A 15,292-nucleotide genomic window follows, 5' to 3' on the forward strand; every position below is an offset into this window, starting at 1 on the left:
TTCATTTGACTGTATTTAAATAAAATAAAGCATTTAAAAAATAACAGGCACTAAAATACCCTCACTGCTTACACCACGCACCAGCCAAGCCCCGTGTACGTGGCGCGCGACAGCCTCTCCCCACCCCTCCCGGGGCAGGCTGTCGGGCAGTTTGTGGGTGTCGGAACAGGAGAAGCCATTCCCACGAAGCAGCCTAACAAGAATATTCAGAAGAGTCAGCTCCCAGCCAGCATCCAGGGTGCTCGGTTCAAGCCTGCGGCCGCAAGTTCCGCGGTGTTCCCAGTAAGACGAGGAGAGAGCCGGTACCCGAGCGCCCCAAGCAAGGAGCGGGCACCTCTCCCTCCCCCTGCAGCCTCCCCCCACGACGGGCAGTCTTTGCTTGCTCAGTTCAGCCCTTAGAGCTTCTTCAGGCGACTGTACAGTTCCCTTTTGCTCTTCTCACCCGCCCAGGTTCGGCTTTTGGTGCGGAACCTTTTCAAGTCTTCTTTAAAGTCCTCGTGGTGCATGGGGCGATAGCTCTGGGGCTCGCAGAAACTCTGGGGAAAGAGAGGCTGGTTTCATTTCAGTGTGTCGCAGGAGCGGTGATCTCCGAGACTCACCGACAGAGCCTGGCAGCAGCCGTTTGAACAACTACCACCGGCACGAACAGAACTGGAACCCCCACCCTGAGCAGGAGCGTCATACCAGGGGGTCGTGAACAAAGCCAGCCAGGACTTTCAGCCCTGTATACAGAGCTCTCACCCCAAATTTTCCACCAGACATCAATACATGAAGTCAGTCTATCTGGTATCCACCCTGAAATAGCACAGATTTGAGGAATACCTCTCCCTCGGGCTGACCAGCCCTGGCTCACGGCCCAGGCCACCGAAGGCTGCCGTCGGCTGTTCCATGCTGCCACCTCGAGGCCCTCGGTCCTCCCACCTCGGGAGAGGACACCCAGGCGCCCACGCCACAGGGGAGCCAGCAGATCGCAGGGAGAGCCAAAAAAAACGCAGGACAGCACTCACCGCCATCAACACCGGCAGCCCCCGAGGCGGCCCAGGCGCTGGGAGACCCAGCATCCCCCTGGGACACGGCGCCCAGCCCCAGCCGGCCACAGACAGGCCAAAGAGCTCCCGTCTCTCTGAAAACGCACCAAGTCACAGAAGAGGAAGGTAATCCAAGAGATACTCTAAAGTGCGGGGCCTGAGAGGGACTAAAGCGACGGCCAGGCCACCGCTGGTTTGTGTCAGAACAGCAGGAGGAACTAGCGGGAGAGAGAGCACGGCTGCCGAAATGCTGAAGCAGCAGAAGCCCAGTGACAGGAGAAACAGCATCCTCACAATGCTGGCGAGAGAGGTGCTGGGCATTTTTTAGTTTCCTTTTCTGAATTAAAGGCTGAAAACTCAAAACTCAAGCTTTTCAATATTGCTATTTGAGTACAGTACGAGACTCCAGGTTTCCATTTGTTCTACGGCAATTCCTGTCAAGCCTCTCTCCTCTCCTAGTCCTTGCAGGCTGAGAAGTCTTAAAGTCCTTCTCCGAATGCCATTTTGAACTCCTAGTTGTTATAAAAAGGCAGAAACCAGTTTTATGTTTTCCTCTTGAGACAAGTGGAAAAACCTTTCAGCTATGGCAGCACGACAGCTCTGAAGTACGGAACCGGCTTAGAGAGCCTCGCTGCCCAGTTTTCACCGCTCTCCATCCAGGAGACCACTGTGAAACAGAGCAGGAAAACCCACCCCAGCAAAACCCACCCTGCTCCAAAGAGAAGTCTGATTGAGTACGAATACATGGGTATTTCTTTATCATTTCTTCTTCTGAGTGCAAAAGAGATGAATTTAAGAGAACGTTACTTACGCGGCATCTTAAGAAGAAGTCCTTGTAGCCCCCCTTCAGGACATAGAGCTCTGGGTAATGGAGGTTGGGGTATTCGTTACCCAGCCTGTCCCGCTCTCGCACAAACCGGCACCTGTAGCAGGAAAAAATCCTGCATTAAAGCTTGCATTTGACAAATGACACACGAAAACAGCGCTCACGCCAAACCTCCCATTCCTTGGCCTACAGAAGCGGGCCGCTGCCCTATCGGGAACAGGCTGACAAGCCACACCGGCTGCAAAGCTGCGGCTAACTGATTTTCCCTTTCCGTCTCTAAGCCTTCCAGCACGCCAGCCCAACTTCAACACGGCCGTTCGCAGCGTGGGTTGTGTCACATCCTTGCCAGAGGTGACAACCAACACCTGCTCATGACAAACTGCCTATTAAGCAGCACGCCAGCGGAGTGACTGGTGCCACCCCAAAGCTTTGCTCTCGACTGGCGCAGCAGTAAGCTCTTAGCTAGGGGTGCGCGGGATAACTCACATTCGAGGACCCCGCTCTGAAGAAAACTCGCAGTGGAACACTATTATCACTCGTTTGTTCTCTGATGGCTGGATTGGCTTCTTAAGCAAGTAGTCTTCCACGTCCTCTTCCATATGGAGGTTTACAGCACCCTGGAAAGGCAGAGTCACGCCCGAGCCCACACGGTGAGCGGAGGAGGACAGTCACAAACCCACCCCACTTCCTCGCAAGCTGTCTCCTCATCTTCGCTTCCCAGGAGTTCTGCCAACCCTCTCCAGCCATTGGGAACACGGCTTCAAACCCAAGCAGGACGTTACAGATAGCCTAAGGCTGACTCTGGGCGACCCGGACCTGTTTCAGGTGGCCATTTCACCAGCTGTACGTTGTAGCTCGCTGGATTTCCCTTCCCATCCCGTCGTGTTTGAGAGGGCCAGCCGGCTTGCTCAAGCAGCAAACCTCAAGGCCAATTACGTTTTGCACAACCGCTTGTTCTTTGAAGCCTGTGGTTTAAACGAAGTTTAGTATTCTAATTTTAGCTTCCCTAGATCTCAGGATGCTGGACAGCGAGTGTCTGACATCATCCTCTGGAACCCTTTCTCTGCTTGTCACACAGGCCACCTCCTCTGCTTAAGGAAAGCGGAACGCTCCCTCCTTTGAGGGAAAAGTCACTTTATGAACCAAGTGTGAGCTCAGTCTCCCGAGATTCAGGCAGTGCGTAGGCGTAACAGGATCCCAGGCCCCAGGGGGGCACTTGGGCACCTCGGCTCTAACAGATCCACACGGCCTCAGATACTCCCTAGTAAAGAGCAGCCCCACGTGGTGCCAAGTGACCCCAGTCTGCAACTTCAGACAACTCCGCCTTGCTCCTACGGGGTCAACATACCTTGATGTGTCCTCCTTCATACTCATACGGGTATCTACAATCGATTATCACGCACTCCTTGATGAAGCTGGCAAACTTCCCAGTCAGAACAGACACAATCTGCAAAACAAGGGGAGTTCAGTTGTTTCAAGATGTTTTTGTGTTGGCTTCTCCCCTCCTCCCAGTAAAGAATTCTTCTATTGTCCCTGGAACACATACCATTTCCGAGTCGATATATTTTAAATCTTGATGCTTCCCATCGACAGTGTGGAATAAATAACCCTAGAAAACAGACAGCATTTAACTGACAGAATTCTGAGTGTGAGCCGCACCAGGATAGCGCGGTGCTCAGCAATTAATTTTATAACGCGGATGCTTTGTTGTCAAGAATCTCTTCAGCAAAGCTCAAGAGTTAAAACTAAGAATTCTGAAATTCAGGGACAGAATTTTATTTCTTGCTCCTGTACCGAAGGGATTTTGTACATCTTTTTGAATAACCACAAGTGAATCACTTCATGTCTAAGGCATGAAAGCACCCTTCTCACCGACAGCCTTTACTAGGAATTTGCATATTTGAATATGAGTACTCTTAAAGACGGGAAGTGCTTTACTCGGGCTGGTTTGAGACATCTCTACCGAAAGAGACCGTTAAAACAAATCGCTTGAATTACCTTTGAGAAGTCACCGATAAGATCTCTCTGGTCGCTGTCCAAAATGCTTTCGATCTCTGCTGTGGAGGATTGCGTCCCTACCACCTTCAAACTCTAGAGGAACGCAGGTTAGAGATCAACGCCGAGCACTGACAGCAGAGACCCCCTTCCCCAGAGCATAACAGAAAACTCTGAGGCCCTGAGCCACGACTCCCCAGATTCCCCTTTGGATTAAGGCAAAAAACTCAGGCTCAAGAGCACGCAACTACTGCGCCAGCTCCCCTAATCCCCTACGCTATGCACAGAGGACGCAGGCTTGCTAGGTCAGCAATTTGCATAAAAGTAAGTAATTTGCATAAAAGTACATGTCCAAATACTCTTAGGTAGATTTGGGATCCAAGTTTTCTCAAATTCTAATCAAAGCCGCTGACTACTGAGCGATTCAACAAATGAACACTGCCTGTAGTTGTCTTCGAACAGATGTCCTTTCTAAATTAAGTGTAAGGGATCCTAATTAGAGGGTAACACCTTGCTCCCGCCCAGAAAAAGGCCAGCCTAAGACATGCACTCCAGCACAGGTTCAGCCACCTGATTTTAGGCATTTTCCTAAAGGCTGGGTTTCTGTAGACTCTTTCCATAGTCACAGTGGTCACACAGCCAGTATGGGACATAAATCTCCACCTAGAAGCCTGATATTCTATTAACTACTGGGAGAGAACCCAGAGTGACTACTTTTCTCAGTTAGCATCCCAGTTTAATATTAAAACTTAAATGTGATGATTTTTTTAGTATGGCCTGTTGCGATAAGACAAAGGGTAATGGTTTTAAACTAAAAGAAGGCAGATTCAGGCTAAATATAAGGAAGAAATCTTTTACAATGAGGGTGGTGAAACACTGGCACAGGTTGCTCAGAGAGGTGGGAGATGCCCCATCCCTGGGGACATTCAAGGCCAGGTTGGACGGGGCTCTGGGCAACCTGATCTGGTTGAGGATGTCTCTACTTACTGCAGGGGGTTGGACTAGATGATCTTTAAAGGTCCCTTCCAACCCAAACCATTCTATTATTCTATTATTATTATTATTATTCAATTCACCCAAAAAAGCTCTCTCATTAACCTTCATAAACTCGACACCTATATTTGATCCTCTCCTAATCAATTCTCTGTTACAACATCAGGTGCCAAGCCACCAACCGTTGCATCCTCAGGTGTTCCAGGCAGGCTTTTCCTCTTCTTGCTTTTCCCTGGAGAATTCTCTTCCTGCGACCTCTCCATCCTCTTCTGGGTGGTTCTTCCTACACCACTGGGCAGAGATGAAGAGCCAAACAACCGGCATCGTTTGGCCTACGAGGAAGGAGAGAAGTTAGAGTTGCCCAGCAAAGACTGAGATTAGAAACTAAGCAAGCCTCAGACTTTCGGACTATTACAAACTTTGCCTTGTACCAGACACTGCTGCTGCACAGCAGCAGCGGGATGGCAGCAGGGTCGTCTAAACTCAGGACCTGCATTTCCAGTAACACTTGTTTCTTGCTGTGTGGACTGGGTGAGCCGGGAGCACCATAAGCAATACGATGCGCTAGCAGAGTGCTTTATCTCAATTAGCAGACAATCTATCAGCAGATTAAGGAGCTTTTTGCTGGAGCGTAAACTCCCTTCGCAGTCTGTTATCAGAAGATAGGGCTACAGGCACTCCAGGTAAGTCTGTGCCAAACGTATTCAAGATAGGTCCCCAAGCATCTGATAAGGGAAGTCAAGATCTCCCTGCATTTATGAAGTGTTTTTGTAAAAAGAAAGTTAATGCCTACATTTGCACACAACGAGCATTGTTTCGCACTGACAGTCTTCCAGGGAAACAGGCTTCAGAGATAACAGAATACTGGAGGGGGTTTATGCCACGTCTTGGTTTGTTGTTATTAGGGACACAGTGCGATCGCTTGTCCCAGTAGTGAAAACGGCTGCCAGAACAAAGTCCCCACCTCTGTTCTGTTGTGCTCTGCCAGAACACTCACCCGATTGTCTGTTTTCCTCATGACTAGTGGTGCAGTCCAGAGGCTTGCCACATCAGATGGCATCTCCTCATCGTTCTGAGGGAAAAAGAAAGGTCATTCTCATCTATTTCACCGTGGGCAGAGACTGTAAATATCTCAGGCAAACATTCCAGTTGAAAACTGCTCTGGCAGCTGAATTAGGAATTCAACTCAATTACTAGTCCAGTACTCAATGAAATAACGGAACCGAGTTGGGACACGTTGGAGAACGTAAGTTACATCAATTCATTGATTGATTAACAATGATGTTCCTCCAAAGCTTTAAGCATTTCAAATTCAGTTAGAAACAGGCTTCTATTTAAGCAGCTTGAAAGCAAATACCACCTCTAGCTCTTTCAGCAAGTTGCTAAAGGAAAATGCCAACTGTTCAAATAATTCTCCCCAGTAACGCAATTCTCATCTGCCAACAGGAACAGCAGCAATTCTCGGACGAACTGCTGTTCGCACCCCACGTAAATCCCGTCACCTGCACTAGGAAAGAGCACGTATAAGATAGAGGCACTGAAACGCAAGAGTTGAAAACGATGAGGATAACTCATCTTTGAGGATTCCCTGGCACCTGGCTTTTTGCAGTTTGACTTTCCCCACTGACTTCTGCTAGGACACGCGTGCACAACCGACACATAGCGCTGGCAGACTCTTAACAGCAGGCAGAGCTGATCTTGCAGTGTCCATCGTGTTTCCTTTGCACATACCTTCAAATCTTGCTCATCGAGCAGCTCTAGGAATCCATCATCATCTCCACTTTCAGAGGAAGTCAGAGAAGAGTGCTGCAGGAAAGCTGGCCTGTAGTTCTCCTGTTCACCCGTGGGCATTCCACCAGTGGGACACTGTGACAAGACAGTTAGCTCTAACAACATTCCTCCTCTTTACTGCAGGGCGCCGTAACCACAGAGATGATGCCATGCCTCTCACCGCACTACAGAAAACACGGTGGTTATTCCACCACCTTGAGTACACTGATGTGAGCAAACCCCAAACCGAGTTCCAATACTTTTCTTTGATCCTTACAACGGCAGAGTCCTTCATTAGCCTCGTTAAGCAATAACCCTCTTCTCTGGAAGAAGCTATCCAGCGAAGGCACAAAGGAGAGAAGCGGGTGGTGTCAATAGGAACAAGAATTAATATAAACTCGGCAGCTGATAAGAACAAGATCAAGAGTACGAAGCAGGATGAAGGACTACCAGATTCAAGGAGCAGAGACAAGACTTAGCCCCTGCAGCTCGGTTTCTGTGCAAGGACCCATCGTGTTCTTTCAGTTGCTTTTTCTAAGCAATAGAATATGAAAAAGGTAGTATTTTCTTCCTGCCTGTCATGTCTGGGCATAAGATTCAGGTGCATCTACAGTTGGCTTCGCTATCCCAAATGCATCTGCCCCAATATAAATATCTACTTTACTGAGAGTGAAAACCATTTCAAACGAGCTCCCTCTATTCCACATCGCTGCCCGCACTCCCTGGACTCGCTGCGGCATAACCTCCGCTCTGTATTGACTAATCTTTCACAGACTACAGAACAATCCATGTTTCAAACTTCTGACCATCTCACGAGCCATACACGAGCAGAGTTTTCTTATCTGGCAGATAGATGAGTTTTTCTATTTGGCACATGAATAGCGGTGATTAACAGCACTGTCTTAGAATCCTGATGCAATTTTTCTTCCTCCCAGACAGCAGGTATGCAGAGGATTAGGTGAGAATTAGTTGCAAAGAACACTCTATTACTTACCAGCTGAGCTGGAGATGAATTCTGCCTTGGTCCAGGAACACCTCTGCCATCACGGGAATGGACATGCACAGAGCTACGAGAAGCTGGTTTGGTTGGCTTCTTAAACTCAAACGATTCCTGAATTCAAGAGGAGCAAAGTGATCATTTTACCAAAACTACAAACTGTGTAAGTTGCTAGGATCATTTTCTCTGTTCATTTTTTTTTTAAAACTACCTGACGTTTTAGATTTAAGTTCCCTGCTGCCAACAGGAATAGTCTGAAGGCGAATGTTTTCAAATTAAAGATGTTACAATAGCGATTCATTTAACATAACCAAGCTTTTATCCTCTTGATATCACCTACAGGCTTAAGGCTTTTCTATTTCTTTCGTCAGTCAACTTCTCGGCAAAAGAAATCATTGCTAAAGGCAGCCAAGGCTGTCTCCTGACACCCGCTCTTCTGCGGAGACCTGTTGGAGTCCTACCGACGGGATTTCCAGCAGCAAGGCCTTCCAGACCAGGTAGGAAAAGGACATTTGTGCTGTGAGGAAGCAGGGCCCCCCATGCCAGCAGGGGAACGAGAGGAGGCGATCTATCCAAACGGCTTTCTGGAGGCACCCCTCGTAGCTCTCTAAAGCTAGCAGTATGGATACATTTTCCCTTGCCACAGCCTAAGAGGAGTCAGGTTCGGTAGCACGCAGGTAGAGCTGCGCAATCAAAGTCTTCCAAGTTTTTATTAACCTATAATCAGTTTGCAGGCGCTATAATCAGTGCTGTCACACTTCGCTGCAAGTCCCCCTAAGATAAGCTACGCAAAACTTTGTAACGTCTGAACTACAGAAAGCAACACTTACGTTCTCCTTGTTTTCTTCTTGTTCCAATAGTTGAAAAGCATCGCTATCCAGAGAATCGGAATGGTTTCTCTTCAGAGCAGGACTGCATCCCAGGAGGCTTTGCTACAACGTTCGTACAAAAGTGCCAGTTCAGTATTGCGCAATATAGCCTTTGCACAACTACATTTTAAGGAAAACGGGTTAATAAAGGCTGCAAGGGCTCTGACTGCAAATTGGTGCAAACTGTGTACTATGTCTTTTGTGCCGACATCTCGGTACAGGTACCAAAACGCTTCAACTGCATTAGTGACAAGGCCACATCACTGCAGTTTCACGCTAACTTCAATGAGATTTGGCGTTTACAAGCTGTAATTTTGACAGTTTTCATTAAGTACCACAGCAGCTGTTCTTGGAGACAGAAAATTAACAAGTTATGGAACGTATCCAACTAAAAACACTTAACACCCTAAATCCTTTAACATTTATACAACACCAATACCACCCGCACTTACTGGCAGCGAATGTATTCTTCTGAAAGGCATTCGAGTGCTACAACGAAAAAGAACCAAGATTTATTTCAACATTTTATTTTAAAAGACAGTAACATGAGTAGAACTCGCTCCCCCCCCATAAAACTCCGTAAGCTACAACAGTCACTGACAAAGAAGTGAAAATAGAAGAATACTTACTTCAGTCTGCTGGATTCAAGAATTGCTTTCTCAAACCTAAAAGCAAGTGAGATGCCCCGCAGTTAGCACCGAGGGATAGTGCACGAAAAATCAACCTTGTATTTAAGTGGTGGAGTGGCATGCTAAGCAGAAGCCAGCATGCTTCTTGATGACACTTTGTCTTTTGAGAAAGCTATTTATAGCCAGCTTATCCCATCCTAGTTTTTGAAACACTAGCTAGACTCCTTCTCCCCCTCCTTTCCTTAAATTCTTTTCAGCATTGTTTAGACAAGAAGCTAGGTTAAAGGAAGAAGAGCCCAGTCAATCAGAGACCAAGGGCATCCGTCCCCCATCCCTGGGGACAGAAGATTAGGAAAAGAAAAATAATCTAATTGAGAGCAGCAAATTCAAAGCTAAGAGCAACCGCTTGGTATCAGTTAAGGCATATACAAGCATCAATTATAATTTAAGTGCTGAGTGAAAACTGCAACAATTTGGTGCAGCCTCAGGCTCCCGGCAAGGTGCCAATGTCACGCTCAAACAGACTGGTTGTACAACACATTCACTCAGACCCAAGACTTAAGTGCTCTGGGACACAGACACGACAGAGCCTTGCATCTCCAGCTGCGGAGCACTGCAGCACACGCCTCCAGACGGTTAAGAGAGAAGAGCCCACTGCCCACGTGCCAGCAAAGGGAAAGCCACCTCAAGCCTCTCATTAGCCTACGTTTGTTAACGGTGCAACGTGAAATGCCAAAGTCAGGCTTAGCATATGGTTACATACGTTTCCTCCATGATATCGCTTGAGGTTGCAGGACCAGGCGAATCCAAAGCACAACCTGCAGAGGAGAGACAGCGTTTTCTACCGTGTATTATCTAGGAAACACGAAGCATTGGACACTGCTACAGATTTCCTCAGAAAGACCCTGAGCTCAGACAGCAACCTAATGTGGAAAGTCCCATCTGCAGCCTCACCTTAGCGTAGGAGTAAATAAGTTACAGATACTCCATACCGTTGGTTTTGGCCATAGATAATCAGGTGTTGGTGCTTGGGGAAAAATAGGAGTAATTAAAAAAAGCACCCCTAGCCCTGCCTAGGATGTCATATAGAAGAGAGCGCTGCCACATAACATGGAATACTCTTGGCTTATTCTCTCACACACACCTTAATAAACAACTTAGTCCTTTAGGGTGTTTTAAGCCGTGTTTTTAGTTACACCTCTTCGTAGGAAGAAATTCTGGGGTCGTTCCAAAAAAAAGTAGTCAAAAGGCCCTTCTTAACGCATGCTAGTGTACTGGAAATAACAGCAAGCGCCCCATAAGCGCAAACCAAGTGAAACATTACAGCTACATAGCATTTAAGTACAGTCAAATACGAAGCTTACTTGAACACAGATTCCCCAAGGAGTTTTTGCATTACGGTAGTAGTCACAAGCCCTAGGGATCGGCCGACAGCTTACCAGAACACGCACTATGCCATCATAACAAGACTTGTTGCTACTTCAGCGACTGTGATCTAAACAAACAACTACAAAGACTTAATTTGACTAAGATGACAGGTAGTGGTCTCGGCACAGCAGAAACCTTAATCACGAGTGTTTTGGAAGCACTTAAGGCCTGCTTTGGAGACAGGAAAAAAAGAAAAAAAAGAAAAAAAAGACAAGAAGAAAGTGGAGATTTAGCAAGCTTGGTTATTCTATCCCACTCTGTGGTTTACGAGCTATACACGCATTTTAGCGGTTCATAAAGTTCCTTTGAAGGCTGAAAGCACCATGCACAGTCAGACTGGTGCATAAATTCAGATGGAGACACTGATTTCCATCGCTGGGCTGGATCAATGAAGTATCGGAAGCTTCCCTGATTCCACAAGTTATGGGGTAATAGCTTATTTCATTTTCACTTATAAAACATCTCATCTGAACAAAAAAAAAAAATACTTCTGGCCAAGTATCAGAACTAAGATGCAGCTCCCCAGGTTTCAGATAAACAATCAGCTCATGTTAACAAAAAGCCACCAAAAAAAAAAAAAACAAACCCCTCAAGCCACAAGGCAAACCCTCCTCAACAGCCTTGATTTGAGCGTGCAGAGCAGGTCAGCACAGTTTGGGTTTAAAGAGAGAAACCACATGGTGACAACTTGCTTTCATCAAAGTTACCGCCCTCCAAAGGGCGGAAACTCCAACCGGCCCCATTCAGAGCCGAACGCAGATATGCAACGGATCCTAACAATGAAGAACGAAACACTATCTCCCAGTTTTCCAGACCACAGCCCCAACACGCAACTATAAACGCTCCCAAGCCAATATCTGCAAGACACCCCTGACCAGAGAATGGTGGGAATCCAATCCACCAGCGAAGCCTATCTTGGGCTATCTTCAGCAGCCTTCATCTTCAGCCGTCTCTACTGCAAGAAAGGCTGATAGACTCCCGATAAGGTGTTGACCTACTGCCATGTACAGAGCAGAACATCAAGGCAATCAGAAAATGGCAGTGATAAACATCATGCTGGAGTACAAAGCATGACAGGTCAGCAACCACGTCTAACAGCCATCCTAAGAAAAAAGGAAAAAGCCATCTCTGCCAGAGTCCCCCTGTGGAGGCAGAACCAGTTTTTCCTTCATGCTAGTTCTGCTGCGAATGTACTCCAGGACAATTAAAGCAAGAAAAAAACAAACCCACCCACAATCCAAACCACGAACTGCAGAAGCTTGGTGAGTGATGGTTTGCCTGCCTGCCTCCTTCCAAGAGCGTGAGAATGAGAAGTGGCTGCAGGGATTGCAGGCAGGCAGCATTAGTTCTTTATCCAAACTGCTTGCAGTGGAAGCCACGTAAAGACACGATGCCTTTCATTTCTTCCTTGTTATTTATTAACTGAGAAAGCCGTACCTGAGTCTGTTGATTCCGATGACACCGTTCTTTGTAAACCGTTAGTATTCTTGTTTCCCAGATCTTGCTCAGCGTTTTCGTGCTGACTGTAAAGGAAGTTAGGTATTTGTTTCAAATGCTGATCGAAGCAAGAAATACAGTACAGGAGTGCCTGAAGGCAGATATACAGCACAGGTAACGTAACCTGAAACCTTTGTCATCGGCCACGCCAGCTTCAGGTTTTGGTTTTTTAAACCTGCACATGCAGCGCTGGTAACATTAGAAGTTAGGCTTCCGAAACAGAGACGGGGAGTGTCATTTAAGACAATCGTTCTGATAGCCTTTCTGGTCACCTTGCACCAAATCACCAAGCTTTTCTCCATGACATACCGTGAGGGGTTCTTTGAAATGTTTTAGAGCCTGTGCTGAGCTTGTGCCTTCACAAATGAAGGTTCTAATACAACAAAGCGACAGACCTTGCCATAGAGCTTCAGGACTAAAAACTCTTTAAATGTGCAGTAGGATATTGGTGCCTGGAATCACATCAGCACCTCCCAAACCATTCTCTAGAAACACCTATATCAGAGCCCCATTATCCTTCTTGGGACCGCAACCCTCTTTGGCAGCCGCGCATTTAATTATTGTTTTGCATAGAAAAAGTACCCAACTTCTAACTCAAACTCATTTTTATAAGTAGTTAGCTCTCAAATTTTGTCTTACAACTAAGCCAATTCTTCTCCGCTCACATAACCATCAGACCAGTCTAAATCACTCTGTAGAAGGGGCTGGAGGCATCCAGAGCCCGACTGATTAACACCAGCCCCTGACCTGATGCCTGTGCAAGTACAAACGCTGCTCTGCGAGCAGGCAGGGAACCTCCAAGCAAGCTCTCCTGCCCCACTGCTGAGCCGCATCAGGCACGCACTCGTTTCATACATGGGCAGGGGTCACGGCGGCTTCAACACACAGAGGTATGCATATCATATGTAGCCCTCCTCTATATTACCTTAAATAAGGGAAAAGCTACTTAAGCGTGGCTCCTCCATCACATGGGTTAATTAAAAAAATGCGCCAGGGCGCAAGCTAGGGCTACAAACTCAAAGGACAGCATAATGAACGTGGAGGGGACTGGTGACTGGTGCGAATCGTTTACAGGAATTCCAGGAATCTGAAGGAGGGAAGGATCATACAGAAAGCAGGTGATTACAGAAATGAGAACAATATAAAAACAGCACACAAAGGACAAATACCAGGAGGGCCATCAGGACCAGAGAGTAAGCCAGGGCAAAACAGGAGCCATACAAGAGACAAACTTAACTAAAGGTTACTGTAGAAATAACAAGATGAAGGAGTTAGAGACTAGTAACAGCAAAATTGGATTGAGCAACTGCACGGTTATGGGGAGAGAGAAGCGGCAGAGCCCCAGGACTGCAGCATTTTCCATATGTGAAACAGCAAAGAGAAGAGGGGTGGGCAGGAACAGGGTGCGGGTGCACATGGGGAGAAAGAAGGGGCTGAGATGATGCAGCTAACGCGGCGTGGAAGGCAGGAAGGACGGACACAAAGATACCGGCATTAATTTGTGGGAGAGGTGAAAGCACCCAGTCCTGGGGCCAGGCACAGGAGCGAGGTGGATGCCCAGAGCAGAACCGGGGGAAGATGGTGGCACATGGTGGGACGCTGCAGTGGGAAATGGCCCACAGCGCAGGAACCGACCGCATGTGGGCAGGGGAGCAGGGGCTCCCGTGGGGCAGAGCGGGGGAAGGCCCAGCCTCGGGGCTCCCTAGGGAGAAAGGGGCAGCAGAGAAGGGGGCTATTTGGTGGGAGGGGGGGCCCCCGAGCAGCAGGAGGGAGGGGGAGAGCTCTGCAGGGGTGGAAGCATCAGGAAAGGGGGGGGGGGGGGGGCAAGGGACTCGTGGAAGCCTCGGTTTTGCAAGGGGGGCATAGGAAAAACTCCTCGAGGCCTCGGTTTGGGGGGGGGGGCGAGGAGAAACAGCTCCTCGAGGCCTCACTTTTTGCGGGGGGAAGGATAGGAGAAGAGGTCCCCGAGGCCTCAGTTTTAAGGGAGGGGGGGCGTTTGGAAGGAGAGAACGGGGGGTGAGGACCTCGAGGCCTCACTTCTGGGGGGAAGAAGGAGATTAAGAGAAGAGCTCCTCAAGGCCTCGATTCGGGGGGTGGGGAGGGAGAAGAGATCCACGAGGCCTCGCTTTTTGCGGGGGGTGAGGGGAGATGAGGTCCTGGAGGCCTTGCTTCTGAAATGGGGGGGCAGGGGAGGAGAAGAGTTCCCCGAGGCCTTGGGGTGGGGGGGAGGCAGAGGTACAGGAGCTCCTTCAGGCCTCCGGGGGGGGGGGGGGAGGGGTAGGAGAAAAGTTCTTTAAGGCTCCATTGCGGTGGATGGAAAAGAAGGAGAATTTTTTTTTTTAAATAGGGGGAGGAGAAGAGCTCCCCCAGGCCTCGCTTCGGGGCCGGAGTCGGGGAGAAGAGGCCCTTGAGGCCTCGCATGGCGCGGAGCTCCCGCAGGCCTCGCTTCGGGGCCGGGAGGGAAGAAGCGGGGGGAACGGGCCCTCAAGGCCTCGCCTTTGGGGTTTTTTGGGGGTAGAGGCCCTGAGGAGGAAGCGGGGGATGCCCCGGCGCTCAGCAGAAGGGGCCCCCGCTTTGACTGACCCGCGTCCCAGCTGCTCCATGGTGAGGCGGAGGTCGGAGACCGGCGAGAGATCGGCGGGAAAAAGAGACTTGACCACGGCGGGTGAAGCGGGGGAAGCCGGGGAGAGAAGGAGGAGGCGGCGGCGGTAGGAAGAGACCGGTGTGGGATCCATGGAGCCGAGCAGAGCTGAGCCCTCCCGTCCTCCTGTCAGCGCGGCCCGTACGGCTTTGACCCCAGCCGCTACCCGTCGCCCGCTCCGAAGCTGGCGCCAAACTCCCCCTCCGCCAATCAAAACCCTCCTTTGCGCGACGTTTGAAAGGGGCGGGTGTTTTTCCTCAAATCTCCCCGCCCACCGCCCTCGTTCTGACCAGTAAGAACGGCGGCGGCCGCCTCATTCCCCGCCTCCAACTGTTGCTTGACGTCGCTCCCGCCCAATAGAGAAGCCAGCCAATGGGGACGCCTCAAGTAGCGTGGATGAGCGCCAAAGGGGGACTACATTTCCCAGCATGCAACGCCCGGGCGGGTTACGTTGCCCGCCTCGGCGTTGCATGCTGGGAAATGTAGTCCCCGCTTCACTGAAGTGCCCGCTTTGCCGCCACATCTCCGGCTGTCTCCCTTTTATCCCCCCTGGGCCTGAGGGGAAGCGGTTAAAACGGGGAAAGATGAGGGGGGGAAAAAGGGCATAAACTCAGCAGGT

The 15,292-nt window shown here is 49.1% G+C and overlaps 1 protein-coding gene across 1 annotated transcript; it reads right to left on the reverse strand.

Moving 5' to 3' along the window:
- Positions 1 to 395: 395 nt before the first annotated feature.
- Positions 396 to 14,850, reverse strand: CDC25A (cell division cycle 25A; the record flags this gene model as incomplete). The annotated part of the gene is made up of 16 exons (XM_082311224.1): positions 14,616 to 14,850; positions 11,973 to 12,058; positions 9,871 to 9,925; positions 9,108 to 9,143; positions 8,931 to 8,967; positions 8,440 to 8,541; positions 7,607 to 7,723; positions 6,574 to 6,708; positions 5,840 to 5,914; positions 5,025 to 5,174; positions 3,853 to 3,945; positions 3,401 to 3,463; positions 3,203 to 3,301; positions 2,341 to 2,471; positions 1,840 to 1,951; positions 396 to 536 (listed from the first exon to the last, which is right to left on the reverse strand). Exons 1-16 carry the CDS (start codon positions 14,765 to 14,767, stop codon positions 396 to 398), a joined length of 1,584 nt encoding a protein of 527 aa, XP_082167350.1. The 5' UTR covers positions 14,768 to 14,850.
- Positions 14,851 to 15,292: the final 442 nt, after the last annotated feature.

Source organism: Platalea leucorodia, assembly GCF_965183815.1.
Source record: "Platalea leucorodia genome assembly, chromosome: 1".
In the NCBI taxonomy this organism is placed as follows: domain Eukaryota; kingdom Metazoa; phylum Chordata; class Aves; order Pelecaniformes; family Threskiornithidae; genus Platalea; species Platalea leucorodia.